The sequence below is a fragment of the Perca flavescens genome, chromosome 15 (assembly GCF_004354835.1).
Source record: "Perca flavescens isolate YP-PL-M2 chromosome 15, PFLA_1.0, whole genome shotgun sequence".
Classification (NCBI taxonomy): Eukaryota; Metazoa; Chordata; class Actinopteri; order Perciformes; family Percidae; genus Perca; species Perca flavescens.
Genome location: NC_041345.1, coordinates 275940 through 293056, shown reverse-complemented (window position 1 = coordinate 293056; position 17117 = coordinate 275940). Strand labels below are relative to the sequence as shown.

The following is a 17117-nucleotide window of genomic DNA, read 5'->3' as shown; positions in this document are numbered from 1 at the left end:
GATGTGGTCCTGATGGCATCATCGGCCTGTGACCTTCAGCACTCACTGGATCGGTTCGCAGCCGAGTGTGAAGTGGTTGGGATGAGGATCAGCACCTCTAAGTCTGAGGCCATGGTTCTCAGCAGAAAACCGATGGAGTGCCTACTCCAGGTAGGGAATGGGTCCTTACCCCAAGTGAAGGAGTTTAAGTATCTTGGTGTCTTGTTCGCAAGTGAGGGGACAATGGAGCGGGAGATTGGTCGGAGAATCGGCGCAGCGGGTGCGGTATTACATTCAATCTATCGCACCGTTGTGATGAAAAGAGAGCTGAGCCAGAAGGCAAAGCTCTCGATCTACCGGTCAGTTTTCGTTCCTACCCTCACCTATGGTCATGAAGGCTGGGTCATGACCGAAAGAACGAGATCCAGGGTACAAGTAGCCGAAATGGGTTTCCTCAGGAGGGTGGCTGGCGTCTCCCTTAGAGATAGGGTGAGAAGCTCAGTCATCCGTGAGGAGCTCGGAGAGCCGCTGCTCCTTCGCGTCGAAAGGAGCCAGTTGAGGTGGTTCGGGCATCTGGTAAGGATTCCCCCTGGGCGCCTCCCTAGGGAGGTGTTCCAGGCACGTCCAGCTGGGAGGAGGCCTCGGGGAAGACCCAGGACTAGGTGGAGGGAGGTCCAGCTGGGAGGAGGTCTCGGGAAAGACCCAGGACTAGGTGGATGGAGGTCCAGCTGGGAGGAGGCCTCGGGGAAGACCCAGGACTAGGTGGAGGGATTATATCTCCAACCTGGCCTGGGAACGCCTCGGGATCCCCCAGTCGGAGCTGGTTAATGTTGCTCGGGAAAGGGAAGTTTGGGGTCCCCTGCTGGAGCTGCTCCCCCCGCGACCCGATACCGGATAAGCGGACGAAGATGGATGGATGAATTTTTTTATGAACATTTTATAGAAAAAGATGATGTATTGATTAATCAAGAAAATAATGTGCGGGTTGATTGGTGATGAAAATAATCGTCAGTTGCTGCCTCAACCGAAAACATACGACATCTTCCCGTAATACAGAAGTTATAACATTATATACACATTTAAAACCAAAACAAAATGTTGCAGATGAAAGAAAAAGATGCGACAATCTGAAAGATTAGACTTTTTCTCTACTTTCTTTTATTTAAAGACAAAACAATTTATCAATTAAGAGAGAAAATAAACATCAGACAGCAAGTTTTTACATCAATGATTGATCCAGATCCAGTGATCCGGACTGTTAGACGTTGCTATGAAAGCACAGAGAGAGAGAAGAGAATAGGGAAGAAGGACAGCAGCAGAGGAGCTGAGAGGGAAACCAGATGAGTGGTTCCAGATGTTATCCCGGTTATCTGGTTGTTGATCCAGGAGGTGTACTGGGACACTCGGGTGTAGACTCCTAGGAAGCCGGGCTGAGCACAGCCTTTTCCAAAACTCACTATTCCGACCTGGACCCACACAGAGCCGACTTTAGTCACCAACGGGCCGCCAGAGTCCCCCTGAACAGGTCAGACACAACGCTTATAACACCAGCACACTGCAGCTATACATATCTTAGATAAAATATTGTCCTTTTTACTGCACTTACCAAAACACATTATGATTTATTATATGATATTGTACGAAGACCTATGCACAACAATTTCTATGATATAATTAGAGAATACGGCGACAGCCGGCTGGTCACATGACCGATAAGTTCAGCGTTCTTTACGGTTACATTTAGCCGACAAACGGTGACTCTGAGCCGGGTACAGAGCTCCGTTAACTTTAGTGGCCGTTACAGTCGAGTGTAACCGACACAAAAGTGAGCATCATACGGCGACGGCAGTTAAATTAGGACACCAAAAACAACCACCAATAAGACTGACTGCCGTGCGTCAAATGTCTCCGTTTGGGTCCGTCCAGACTACAAAGCAAACAAACCAAAAGAGGGGCAGCAGAGTTTCCAAATGTTAAAGTTTTAGGAGCTTGGAAACACCAGAGTAGTGTGTTCAGATGTGAAGCATAAACGTAGCTAAAGATATTAGTTTTCAAACGAAAATGTAGTTGTATAGATGAAGACTAAAATGAAACCAAAAAAGTCAAAAAAATAAAAGCTAAAATAAATTTAAAAAAACTATAATAGCCTTGTCTTGCATTTGCACTCCTTCCTTATCTATTCCCACCCCCACATATCCCGTACAGTTACATTTAGCACCACTAGATGGCAATCCTTTCAGAGTTGAGTTTAGCTGACAAAAAGTGAGTCAAGCAGTGACGATGGTTAAGTTTAGGCACCAAAATGACTAGTTAAGATTAGAAAAAAGATCAGGGGTTGGATTAAATCACTCCAGGGGAACAAACATGTTTTCCTGGGAAGAGAACTTGAAAGCGCTGGTTTTTGACCCATTCACTCGACCTAAGTCCTGATTTATGGTTCTGCTTCTTGACTATAAAAAAAAAATCTGAATCTGTGAAGTCACTTAAAGCTATAGTGCGTAGTTTCTGTCTCCCCCATGAGGCCGTGGTGGCCTAAAGGTTAGAGAAGCGAGCTTGAGACCAAGACCGGGAGGTTCAATCCCCAGACCGACAGGATAAAATCTGGTTGGAGAAAGTGAAAGAGCAGCACTTGTCCCTTCCTCATTACAACCACTCAGATGCCCTTGAGCAAGGCCCTTAACCTCCAACCGCTCCAGTGGAGCTGCTCAGTGGCAGCAGATCAGACTGTGGTGGTACTGGGCAGCTTCCAGTATGAATGTGATCAGGTCAGACTGTGGTGGTACTGGGCAGCTTCCAGTATGAATGTGATCAGGTCAGACTGTGGTGGTACTGGGCAGCTTCCAGTATGAGTGTGTAACTGTGTGAATGTGATCAGGGTGTTCTTGCAAAAGAGAGGCTTCCTCTTGGTGAACCTTCCTAGAATAAATAAAAAGGTAAAAAAAAAAGAGGAATTCTAAGTAATGACAACAAAACTGTCGGCGCGTCCACATGATACAAGCTTTCCGTGAGTGATAGTAACCAAGGAGGATTACAAAACATGGACTCTTCAGAAGAGGTCATTGTCTTCAATGAGGTCATTGTCTTCTCAGTTTCTGGGGCACAAAACCCGCCGGACACGACAATCTTCTGAACATAGTCATACTGAGAGATCCAGAGAGAGTTGTGTGGAGCTGATAGTCTTAATCAGCTTTGCAGCAACTCATATGGTAACGGCTTGAATGTAACAGACGTTTATTAATATCAAAAAGTTACGCACTAAAGCTTTAAGCTGTCAGATACATGTAGTGCAGTAAAAAGTCATGACACCATTTCAGGAACAGCTCTTTTGATCCATGCCGTTTTAAATGTGTTTGTTATCAGGTGTTGCAGACAGACTCACCTGGCAGGAGTCCTTCCCTCCCGCGGTCACACCGGCACAGATCATGTTGCTTGTGATTGTTCCGTAAGAATCGTTACACTGCGTGTTGGACACAAGGGGAAGGCTGACCCCCTGCAGATTCTGAGGGAATGGAAGAGAAACTGAAATAGAAGAAAAGAGAGATTAATGTTGAGTTGTGTCATAGTCCGATTTATCATAAAAAAACAAACCAGTGAGCCACAGTGTTGCACTGGCTGACATGTTCCTTCATCACCATGAACACAGCAACGCATTCTCATGAATGGGTTTGTATTGTAGTACGAAAACTTGCGCATAACAAAAAAGACTAGTGGTCTTTACGGCTAAATTTAGCCACCAAAATGTAGTGAAGTAGAAGTATGAAGAAGCACAATATGGAAATAGTTATGTATGTGGTAATGTGTAGCGGGAGGATGAGGAACACAGGAATTTATTAACTGAAAACGGCAGTACAAAGACTGGAAAACTCACAAAAATTAACAGACGGGCAGAACACAAGCAGGAGTAAAACTGACACGGGAACGGACACAAGGCACAGGGAGGAAACACAAGGGCTAGGCTACAAAACAATCTGACAAGACACAAAGGGATTCACAGAGGTTAAATACATGAGGTAAGGAGCAAACAAGGAACAGGTGGTAACATCAGGTGAAACACATTAGGGCGGGGCAGGACAATCAACAAAGGCGGGAAAACTCAGGAAGTAAATTGGACAAACTATCAAAATAAAACAGGAAGCGGGAACAACAGACAAAAAACATGGCATCAACTAAACACAGAAACTTAACACTAGACAACACAAGGGGGAACAGAACACAGGACTCAAAACACAATACACAGAACAGTAATATACACAACAGAAATAAACCAACAGGTAACAGAAATGGAACAAAATGCAAAGCAAAACACTGAAACCATAACAATGTAAAGTACTTGAACAACTGTAGTTACATTCCACCACTGCATCTTTTACTTTCGGTGTTTTACGCCCCCATCGTTGCCTTCCAGGCAGCGCTGCATGCATATCCTAATCATTCAGCTAGCTAGCTAGCTAACAAGCCATGCGGCAGAGCCGCGAACGCTAAGGTACATGTCCATTGATAAACGCCGTTTCCCCGCGTCACATTCATTGTCTATGCTAGCAGCCAGGCAATGCATTCTGGGATCGTCACGGGGACTTTGGAGAAGAGGGGCATCTGGTTGCCCGCTCCTCATTTGCATAAAGTTAAATCCAGGTTACTTTATGCAAATCTGTAGTGTCCAGTTCGACTCACCACCTCTGGAAAACTCCTGAAAATCTTTTAAATCGACTGTTGTTGAGGAAAAATGAAGACCGATTATTTAGCACTTACTCATTTCTGTAAAGTATTTTTGTAAAATAAGAGAAGGTTTCTAAACGAGCGGCCATGTTGGCTCCGTTTTAAAAATCCGGAAGCAGACAGCCCACGACTGAAGAGTTCGTCCAATCACGTGTAGTCATGGTGGCTGTATTTTTCCTGTAGTGAGCTTGTGATTATTTAGCTAAAGAGTTCTATTTCTTTCTATCTACCTTGCTGACACAACCAGGGTGGCGAATGACGTCATCTAGCTACTTTAAGCGCCTTTTTAAGCTAGTGCTAGCTACTTTAATTGGCAACACTGGGTGGAGAGAACAACAAGAGTCCAATGCTGGGGAGAAGCTGAGTACTTCTTCAACCTCTGCAGGTTTTCTTCAACAAACAACCTGAATGAATCCATACGAGCATTCACTATTAGTAATAGATTAAAAAAAATAAACTCACTGCCGCTACTTGAGATGGTTCCCCATCCAGTGACCCAGCAGACTGTCCCGTCCGGGTAGGTGCTGCCGCCCGGCGCCAGACACACTGGACTGATGAAGTCGGTGAAGTCAACAGGAGAGGACAGAAGCAGCAAGGAGAAGTCATTGTTGTTTGTGTCAGGGTTATAGTCTGGATTTATGATGATCTGAGACAGCGACCGGGACACCTCGTTAAGATTTAGGAATTGTTGGGTTTGACGTCCGAGATAAACGGTTAAACCTGATGTGCTGGTGCTGAGAAACAGAACAGAAACAGGACAATGTGATTAATACAGACGTGGAGGAAACATAGATCTATATCTATATATCTCGATAGATATTCCTAATGGTAAAATATTGTAAAACACCTTTAATGAGTCTTTATAGAGCTCAGTGTGGTTCGGTAGAGTAAGAATCATGTTCATTTTCTCCATAAGGATTTTGATTATCAGCCATAATGTCTAAACCATCCCATAATGTCTAAACCATCCGAGGTAGATGGACTACGAGCTGTGAGATTGTGAAATGAAAGTGTTCTGCTCCTTTAAAAGCTAGAAGTCCATATGATATAAACCTAGTTTTAAGAAAAATATGTTTTATTTGCTATGTCATGGAGATGTACTACACTACCCACAATCCTTCTAGTCTTACTGTTACCATGGAAATGTTAATGGCACACGCGAACAGTCTTACGACATCCACGAACAGCTACAGCGAGCTGCTGCCATTGAAGTCTATGATAGTTTCTGTTCAGAGTCTTGTACCTTTTGACTTGTTTTTGCCGTTTTCAAAATGTTTTTTGTACCAAATTAAATGTTTTATGGTCAGGATTAATCTGGTAGCTGGTTGGATCGGTTCCAGGCTTAAAACTCTTTAGATCAGCCTTTAATGAAAACGCCAACGGAGATATTAAATCACTCTGGAACCAGAACCATTAAACAAGCAGGCGTCAATGTTGAGCTGTATGATCAGAACGGGTCAGATGTCCGTCCCAAAATGGCGGCTGCAGCAGAGACGTGTCCCAAGATCCTTTATTCTAAAGATAGCACATTTCACACCCCCTCCAACTTGTTTATATCTAACACGATGTGACGTCATTCCCAGCGCCGGCTTCCGAGTTTGAGGTAAATGGAACGCACTATAAGGTGATCCACTACAAGTAAAAGTCTAGCATTTAAAACCTGTGTGTATAATGCAGTAAAATGTTCCCTGTCAGGGTTTACAATAAAGTTCCTCCACTTAGTACTTAAGTAAAAGTACTAAGTTCCATTCTGGTCATGTATCAGGATCAGAGCTCACCTCGGGTAGAAGCAGTGAGCAGCACTCAGGACCCACTGGCTGTTGATCAGGGAGCCTCCACAGAAATGTCCGTTTCTGTCGTGTAGACTGACCTGCCAGGGCCATGACCCTGGAGGAGCATTTACACCTCCTACGATCCTGGTGTTGAGCGGTGCAATGCCACAAACTGCAGGGAAACCGTCAGAAACTCTGTTATCAGTGTGCAGGAGGGAGACCAATAATGAGGTGTTATTCAGAGGTTTTAGAGAATAGTTTGAACGAGGTGGCAACAAATCATGTCAAAAGTTAGACACTTTGTGACTGAGCTGTTCAGATGGATATCAATGTTAAAAGGATAGTTTGGATGTTTTAAAGTTAAAATGTTGTTGTAGCGGCCTTTATGACGGGGAACTGAAGTAGTTATCTCTGCTCTCTTCAAAGCCACCAGACTCCTTTGACAAAAACAGTGATTTTAACTCGCAGAACACTGGAAGTTTCTGCTCTACCACTGCCTCAATCAGTTAGTGAGTTTGTTATTGGGAGACTTTGGTGAATCTGGACTAACCCTTCAAAACACCAAACTCACACTAATACAAAGTAACTAAGCGATGGAGGCAGCAATAGAGCAGCATTTCCGTGTTCTGCGAGGTAAAAATCAATGTCTTTGTCAAATGAGTCTGGTGGCTTTTAAGAGAGAGGCTTCCATGTCGAGGACTTCTGCCTACTTCTTCAAACTGGGTGCGTGTTGATCGTCATCTACTGAGTGATAAGAACCTTAATACAACCAATTCATACACTTAAAAAATCCATCCTTCAAAAAATGCACCAAGAGACAGAAAGGGATTAGTTTTGATTAGCTTAGCATAAAGACTAGAGGCAGGGGGAAACTCTGTTCATTGTTGAAAATGTAACTGCCAAACATCGTTTGATTTAATCCGTACACCAATATGAATGTAAAAATTAGCAGAAGTGTGGCTGAAAGCTGCTGTAGACTATCAGATTATTATTTTATTATACTGTATATTATGACTCTTCAAACCTGGACTGGATTCATGTTGAGAGTTGCTCTTTTGAAACTTGTCTGAAACCTTTACCATTGTGTGTGTTGTGTGTAATCTCTGCAAAAGATAAAGGAAAACATGACTCACCATTTGATGTGTTCTGTGCGTTGCTTCCTGTAGGAGAGACAAAGAACAAAATGTTTAGTTCCTCCTATAGAAAGCTATGATTCGTTGAGTACACACACCATACTCAGAAGCAATAGTCCAACATTTCCAATAAGTTTTTTTAAGAAACATAACCAACTGGTTGGGATTGTTGGTGATAAACCACAGTGTGCATAGCACAGTGTCCTCTTGTTTGTAAATTATAGAGTGTGGTCTAGACCTACTCTATCTGTAAAGTGTTTCGAGATAACTCTTGTTATGATTTGATACTATAAATAAAATTGAATTGAATTGAATTAAATTGTTGGGTAGGCTGGTATTTGTGGTTTGAGGTCTCAAGACAATAGACAGAAAAGACAAATAAAGCAACAATGTCATGAAGAAGTACTACGTATACTACCCACAAAGGGCGTAGATTTTCTTTCAACTTCTATAAAATAAATACAAACTGGGCGTCAAATACTTTCTGATGAATTTATTATGCAACAATTTACGGCTGAAATGTCTGTAGAGAGTAGTATGTAGAGAGTAGTATGTAGAGAGACAACAGTAGAGAGTAGTATGTAGAGAGACAGCAGTAGAGAGTAGTATGTAGAGAGACAGCAGTAGAGAGTAGTATGTAGAGAGACAGCAGTAGAGAGTAGTATATAGAGAAACAACAGTAGAGAGTAGTATGTAGAGAGACAACAGTAGAGAGTAGTATGTAGAGAGACAGCAGTAGAAACAAATTCTAATTTATAAAACCGTGCGTACGCACATCTCTATCCACAAGCGACAGCAGTCGACGGGAATGTCGAGTGAGTGTGAACGAGTGTGAACTATTTGATAAAGCTTATAGTTAGGGAGTGAGGAGTTGCAGTGTTCACCTAACTGGCCCACCTGCCTCTCTTCATAATTGTTAGATTAATAATACATAACAAAGTAGAGGGAGACAGGCCAGCCAAGCCCGATCCGGCAGGGGGAGAGTTCTAAGCCCGAACAGGCTACCTCTCCTTATGACCTGTCTCTCTTAGTTACGCGGTTATAGTTACGCTGTTAAACATCCCTCCACTCTCATCTTTCGAAGGACAGGTGAGTATTGTGAACGACACTCCAGTTTCCGCCTGACTTCCTGTTTCTTGTTGCAGACGACAACGGCAGACGCTTAACGTCTCGCGATTTAAAGTCCTCCACAACGAAATACAGTCACTAATTACACCGTTTCGCTGTATTTTAACCGGACCTGTCTGGCGCAGTTTCTCCGTTGTTTGCAAAACTTTCCTCCGCTCCGTTTGCTAACGTCTAGGTATTTGTTGTGCTAACGGCTAGTTAGCCTACCTGCTAGCGGGAGTTAAAACGAACCACTCAGGATTTTGCCTCCTGGGAAATCTATTGTATATTTTGGCAGCAGTAACGGGCTATCCACTGCTTGCTAAACACAAGCAGGAGCCCTTGCATTGTATTTCGACTTGTGAAGGTTTTTAGGTTTTAGGAGAAGGCCTCCATCAACGTTGCTACTAGCTAAACTAGCAAGCTACACGATGCCCCCCCTCAGCTGTTCACCTGGCTGCGACTCGTGCCACCTTTTCAGCCAGAAGATAGTGGAACTTGAAGCCAGAATATCGACTCTCCTCCAGATCAAGGCAAGTGAAGAGTTCCTCGACTCCATTATCATTGGAAGTTCCCCCACACACACACACTGATGGATGTTTTGATTCCACTGTGCCCTGCAATACTCTCACCCCACCACACACTAATACAACCTCTGTCCCTGCTGTCTCTCCTCGGCTTCTGCCGAGGACCCAGCCAGCTCTGCTGACCAGCTCCACTCCACACCAGCCTGAGCCATGGCGTGTAAGCAAGCACCAGAGCAGGCGGTCAGGACAACGCCAGCCCCAGCCCAACCCCTACGACTAGAAAACCGCTACAGCATTCTGACGAACGACGAGGAGTTCCCTTCTCTGCCACGTCCCCACGCAGCTCATCCTGGTCCATCCACACAGTCGAGCGCCCCCATTGAGGGCGGACTCTCCCCCTCGGACTCATCAATCTCCACGCTGGTCATCGGAAGCTCCATGGTAAGGGATCTCCACATTCCCCCTTTACCCAGCGGTCCCTCCAAGGTCTACTGCTTCCCCGGTGCCAAGGTCCGTGACATCCAGCACAAACTTCCCGGCATCCTCGCCCGCCACTCCAAGGTCGACAACATCATCGTGCATGTGGGCACAAACGACATCAGAGAGAGGCGGTCGATAGCACTCCAGGAAGACTTCACCACTCTCATCACCATCCTGATGGGCACAGGTAAGCGGATTGTCATCTCTGGGCCTCTACCTACCTACAGGAAGGGTGCGGAGAGATGGTCCAGACTGTTCTGGCTCCACACCTGGCTGGAACCACTCTGCACTTCCCTGGGCCTTCCCTATGTCGACAACTTCAACTTGTTCTGGGAGATGCCCAACCTGCTGAAGCGTGATGGTCTCCACCCAAACCGACACGGAGCCAGGCTGCTATCTGACAACATAACGACCACACTAACAGAAGGCAAGTATTGACATTATGTTGAAAATATCACAGATTCATGTCCCCAGGTATTGATCCTGATAGCACTATACAAGTGGATGGATCTGAAAATGTTTTCTGTAGGATAACATGTAGTACTAGTATTACTCCAGTAACATGTGGTACTAGTACTATTCCAGTAATTATCAACAACAGACCACACAAAGTGGTGAATAGAGAGGCAACACTTAACAACCTAATTGGAATTAAAACTACCACAGCAATGATAGAAAAGGATAGGAAAATTAGATGTGGATTACTAAATATCAGATCTTTGTCTTCTAAAGCAGTACTCGTAAATGAATTGATATCTGATAATCAAATTGATCTATTCTGTCTTACTGAAACCTGGCTGGGCCATGAAGAATATGTTAGTCTAAATGAAGCCACCCCTCCCAGTCATATTAATACTCAAATTCCTAGAGGCTCAGGCCGAGGAGGGGGAGTTGCAGCCATATTTGATTCAAGCCTGTTAATTAACCCTAAACCCAAACTAAATTATAACTCTTTTGAAAGCCTTGTTCTTAATCTTCAACATCCAACACGGAAATCAGTACAGCCAATTATATTTGTTGTTGTCTACCGAGCTCCAGGTCCATACTCAGAGTTTTTATCATGTGTAGTCCTTAAATCAGACAAAGTACTTATTGTTGGTGATTTTAATATCCATGTGGACGTTGACAGCAATAGCCTTACTACTGCTTTCAACTCATTACTGGATTCAATCGGTTTCAGTCAGAGTGTGCACAAGGCGATGCACTGTTTTAACCACACCCTCGACCTTGTGCTGGCATATGGTATTGAAATTGAGGATTTAATAATATTTCCGCAGAATCTGGTATTATCAGATCATTTTTTAATTACTTTTGAATTCTTGCTACCTGACCATACTAAACCAAATAGCAGCTTCTACACTAGATGCCTATCTGACAGTGCTATAGCTAAATTTAAGGAAAATATTCCTACAGCATTCCAGTCTATGTCTTGCCTTAACATAACAGAGGACCTCTATGTTAACCTCAGTCCCTCTCAAATTGATACATTTGTAGACGGTGCTACGACTTGCCTACGGACGACCTTAGACTCTGTCGCTCCTCTCAAAAAGAAGACGATAAAGCAAAGGAAATTAGCTCCTTGGTATAACTCCCAAACTCGCAAATTAAAACAAATCTCACGAAACATCGAAAAGTAAGTGGCGCTCCACCAAAGTGGAGGAATCCCGTTTGGAATGGCAAGACAGTCTGAAAACCTATAGGAAGGCCCTAAGAAAGGCCAGATCAGACTATTACTCATCATTAATAGAAGAAAACAAGAACAACCCAAGGTTTCTTTTCAGCACTGTAGCCAGGCTGACAGATAGCCACAGCTCTACTGAGCCATCTATTCCTCTAGCTCTGAGTAGTGATGACTTCATGAGCTTCTTTAATGATAAAATTATAACAATTAGAGATAAAATTCAACACCTTTTGCCCTTAACTTCTAACAGTTCATCTTTAAATGCAGGACCGCTAGAAAGAACGACGACTCCCGACATATACTTGGACTGCTTTTATCCTATAGACCTTCAACAATTAATGTTAAAGATATCCTCAGCTAAGCCGTCTACCTGTCTCTTAGACCCCATCCCAACGAGGCTACTCAAAGAAGCGTTACCCGTGGTAAACACTTCATTATTAGATATGATCAACATGTCCTTACTAACAGGTTATGTACCGCAGTCATTTAAAATTGCTGTGATAAAACCTCTTCTGAAAAAAAAACCCACCCTAGATCCTGAGGTCTTAGCAAACTATAGACCTATATCTAACCTTCCCTTTCTATCCAAGATCCTTGAGAAGGTGGTTGCTAATCAGTTATGTGATTTTCTACATAGCAACAGTCTATTTGATGATTTTCAATCAGGATTTAGAAAGAATCATAGCACAGAGACGGCACTGGTGAAAATTACTAACGACCTTCTAACTGCTGCAGACAAAGGACTTGTCTCCATTCTTGTTCTACTAGATCTTAGTGCTGCATTTGACACTATTGACCATACTATCCTGTTACAGAGACTGGAACACTTAGTTGGCATTAAAGGAATCGCACTAAGCTGGTTTAAGTCCTATTTCTCTGAACGATCCCAGTTTGTTAATGTTAATGATAAACCCTCCAAGCACGCTAAAGTTAGCCATGGCGTTCCTCAAGGCTCAGTGCTTGGACCAATTCTATTTTCCTTATATATGCTTCCTCTAGGTAATATTATTAGGAAACACTCGATTAACTATCACTGTTACGCAGACGATACCCAATTATATCTGTCAATTAAGCCAGATGAAAGTGGTCAGTTAGCAAGACTTCAAACGTGTATTGAGGATATAAAATCCTGGATGACCCACAATTTCCTGATGTTAAACTCAGACAAAACTGAAGTTATTGTGATAGGACCAACGCACCCGAACTTCGTTTTCGAAAAGATATAGTTACTCTGGATGGTATTACCCTGGCCTCCAGCACTACTGTCAGAAATCTAGGAGTTATTTTTGATCAGGATATATCCTTCAACGCCCACTTAAAACAAACCTCAAGAATAGCGTTTTTCCATCTTCGTAACATTGCCAAAATTAGGAATATCCTGTCTCAAAACGATGCTGAAAAACTAGTCCATGCATTCGTTACTTCTAGACTAGATTACTGCAATTCTTTATTATCAGGTTGCCCAAATAAGTCCATTAAGACTCTCCAACTGATCCAGAATGCTGCAGCACGTGTTCTGACGAGAACTAAGAGAAGAGATCATATTTCTCCTGTATTAGCTTCTCTGCATTGGCTTCCAGTGAAATATAGGATTGAATTTAAAATCCTCCTCCTGACTTACAAAGCTCTAAATGGTCAAGCACCATCATACTTAGAAGAGCTCATAGTACCTTATTGTCCCACTAGAGCACTGCGCTCCCAGAATGCGGGGCTACTTATGGTTCCTAGAGTCTCTGGAAGTAGACTGGGGGCCAGGGCCTTCAGCTATCAGGCTCCAGTATTATGGAACCAGCTCCCAGTCGGGGTTCGAGAGGCAGACACCGTTACAACATTTAGGAGTAAACTGAAAACCCTCCTCTTTGATAAAGCTTATAGTTAGGGACGAGGAGTTGAAGCGTCCACCTAACCCGGCCCACTGCTTCTCCTCGTAGTCATCAGTTTTTTTTTTTTTTTTTTTTACTATACTGTATAATTAATAATCGAGCGAGAGTAGAGGGAGGCGGTCCAGTACAGCCCGACCCGGTTGGGGGGAGTTCTAGCCCGACCAGGCACCTCTCTTTAACCTGCCTCTCTTAAATTATGCTATTACAATTCTAGACTGCCAGGGAGGCTGTTCCTCCCTAAGACACACTGAGCTGCTCTCTCATCTCTACTTGTTACTTTTGTATGCATCCTGTCCCAGAAATGCTTGTTACTAATCTAGCTCTGGGGAGTTTACTCCCCGGAGTCCTTATGTTTCTTCTTCGCAGAGCTATGCTCTGCGATTCTCTGCATTTCCCTGCTGCATCCTGCTGCGTCCTGCTGCATCCGCAGCCTCCCCCCGTGCTCTGCAGCGCCACGTTACATCCCGCAACGCCCTGCTGTGATGTTCATACGCACAGAGTAGTCAGGATCCGGTATAGGAGACTGCACTACTCAGTATGACACGATGTGCCCTGCTATGACATGAACTTCCACGATAACCTTCAAAGTCAATGTGACTTCTAATGTGACTGTTATCACCACTGTTCATCACGCCCCCAACCGGCCCGTCAGACACCGCCTACCAAGAGTCTGGGTCTGCCGAGGTTTCTTCCTAAAAGGGAGTTTTTTCTTGCCACTGTCGCAATAGCCACTGCTAATGCTTGCTCTTGAGGGAATTACTGTAATTGTTGGGCTTTTGGAATTTATAGAGTGTGGTCTAGACCTACTCTATCTGTAAAGTGTCTCAAGATAACTTTTGTTATGATTTGATACTATAAATAAAATTGAATTGAATTGAATTGAATAGTATGTAGAGAGACAGCAGTAGAGAGTAGTATGTAGAGAGACAGCAGTAGAGAGTAGTATGTAGAGAGACAACAGTAGAGAGTAGTATGTAGAGAGACAGCAGTAGAGAGTAGTATGTAGAGAGACAGCAGTAGAGAGTAGTATGTAGAGAGACAACAGTAGAGAGTAGTATGTAGAGAGAGAGCAGTAGAGAGTAGTATGTAGAGAGACAGCAGTAGAGAGTATGTAGGGAGACAGCAGTAGAGAATAGTGTGTAGAGAGACAGCAGTAGAGAGTAGTATGTAGAGAAACAACAGTAGAGAGTAGTATGTAGAGAGAGAGCAGTAGAGTAGTATGTAGAGAGACAGCAGTAGAGAGTAGTATGTAGAGAAACAACAGTAGAGAGTAGTATGTAGAGAGAGAGCAGTAGAGTAGTATGTAGAGAGACAGCAGTAGAGAGTAGTATGTAGAGAGACAACAGTAGAGAGTAGTATGTAGAGAGACAGCAGTAGAGAGTAGTATATAGAGAGACAACAGTAGAGAGTAATATGTAGAGAGACAGCAGTAGAGAGTAGTATGTAGAGAGACAACAGTAGAGAGTAGTATGTAGAGAGACAGCAGTAGAGAGTAGTATATAGAGAGACAACAGTAGAGAGTAGTATGTAGAGAGACAGCAGTAGAGAGTAGTATGTAGAGAGACAGCAGTAGAGAGTAGTATGTAGAGAGACAACAGTAGAGAGTAGTATGTAGAGAGAGAGCAGTAGAGAGTAGTATGTAGAGAGACAGCAGTAGAGAGTATGTAGGGAGACAGCAGTAGAGAATAGTGTGTAGAGAGACAGCAGTAGAGAGTAGTATGTAGAGAAACAACAGTAGAGAGTAGTATGTAGAGAGAGAGCAGTAGAGTAGTATGTAGAGAGACAGCAGTAGAGAGTAGTATGTAGAGAAACAACAGTAGAGAGTAGTATGTAGAGAGAGAGCAGTAGAGTAGTATGTAGAGAGACAGCAGTAGAGAGTAGTATGTAGAGAGACAACAGTAGAGAGTAGTATGTAGAGAGACAGCAGTAGAGAGTAGTATATAGAGAGACAACAGTAGAGAGTAATATGTAGAGAGACAGCAGTAGAGAGTAGTATGTAGAGAGACAACAGTAGAGAGTAGTATGTAGAGAGACAGCAGTAGAGAGTAGTATATAGAGAGACAACAGTAGAGAGTAGTATGTAGAGAGACAGTAGTAGAGTAGTATGTAGAGAGACAGCAGTAGAGAGTAGTGTGTAGAGAGAGAGCAGTAGAGAGTAGTATGTAGAGAGACAGCAGTAGAGTAGTATGTAAAGAGACAGCAGTAGAGAGTAGTGTGTAGAGAGACAGCAGTAGAGAGTAGTACGTAGAGAGACAGCAGTAGAGAGTAGAGAGTAATATGTAGAGAGACAACAGTAGAGAGTAGAGAGTAATATGTAGAGAGACAATAGTAGAGAGACAGCAGTAGAGAGAGAGACAATGAACATAAAGACAGTTTTTGTGTAAGTACATTAGTGTTTTCTTTTTCGTCAACGATGCATGTTGACCGTCTCATCATTATTGTTATTACCCACACACACACACACACACACACACACACACACACACACACACACACACACACACACACACACACACACACACACACAGCAAGATAATCTATTTCTGAAATGTTTACATATGAAAACGAGGCATTATCTGTAGTATTTTTGTAGTCTCGCTTTAAGTAAAGAAAAGTAATACTAGAATGTAAAAATACTCAATACACAAGTATATCAGCATCAAAATGTAGGCTACTTAAAGTAGTCTACCAAAAGTAGCTTAGGCTAAAGCCACTGTAGAGCCGTCAGAAAAGTGTGACTCGCTCTGAAACGTTTTTTAAATGTTTTTGTAGTGTTCCCTGGACACAAACCAGTGAGAGCCATTACAAAGAAATAAATGACTATACATTATAGTTCTGTTAATGATCATGGTGCTGCAGCCTCAGAAAGGGATTAGTATAGTTTACTTTTGCCCGCAGGATTGCACCTAAATAAAATTATAGATGTAATACAATTCCAGTTTTCACCTGTAATATTATAAGTTAACTGTGATTAAATATGAAATTAATACACTGTTAATGCTTTCGCATTGACTCGAGCAGCAATTTTCTCCCACACCAATTCTCTCTCTGTTGTTGCAGCAGCCGCTGTCTTGTTCAAACCATGGACTGTTAATATCTATGGTTCAAACTCGCTGTGTGTGTGAGTATTTCCACCAACACGTTTGTTTATGGTTGTTACCATGGTGAATCGTAGCATCATGTCTCCATCCATACTGCCTTTTTATAGTGGTTGTGCACACGCGTAACCCTGAGTGAACATACTCAGAGTTGATTGAACCAACTCAAATCAGCTGTTCTGAAACCAAAAACTCAGAGTTTCCATCTCAGGGTAAATCAACTCAGAGATCAGGGTTACACTCAGAGTTTGTTAAACCTCCTTCCTGGAACGGACCCTGGGTAGGGGGTCGAGTTTTCCCATGTTATCTTATGGAGACTGACGGGCTGGGGGTTGTTAAGGGCACTTATTTGGATGTGCAGTGGCCTAACCCACGTAAAAACCTAGTGAAACAACATTTTCCACAATAGAAACATGATATAAATGGGAAAACGTACGTAATTATTTTCCTCAAAATAACATTTTAACCTAACGACAAAAAGGCAAAGGTATAAACAAATAAACTACCGGTATTATACTTCAGATCGCTTAAGCCGTTTGCGGGGGCGGTAAACGTCGCCATGGTAACCGCGAGTTCGACCAATCAGAGACATCAGTGTTTTGCTTAGAATTGTGGGTAGTGTAGTATTTCTCCTGAAAATCGCAAAAAACAAGGTTGATTTCATACCTTGTGGCTTTTATAGGAGCAGAAACTTTCGTTTCACAACCTCGTAGCTCGTGGTCAATCTCCCTTGGATGGTTT

General features: G+C 43.1%; 1 protein-coding gene across 1 annotated transcript; it reads right to left on the bottom strand.

Annotated features, from left to right (window-relative positions):
- Positions 1–1114: 1114 nt before the first annotated feature.
- Positions 1115–16937, bottom strand: LOC114569250 (trypsin II-P29-like). The gene is made up of 6 exons (XM_028599067.1): positions 16883–16937; positions 6474–6639; positions 5201–5429; positions 3848–3935; positions 3359–3498; positions 1115–1496 (listed from the first exon to the last, which is right to left on the bottom strand). The coding sequence occupies exons 1-6, from the start codon at positions 16935–16937 to the stop codon at positions 1248–1250; spliced, it is 927 nt and encodes a 308-aa protein (XP_028454868.1). The 3' UTR covers positions 1115–1247.
- Positions 16938–17117: the final 180 nt, after the last annotated feature.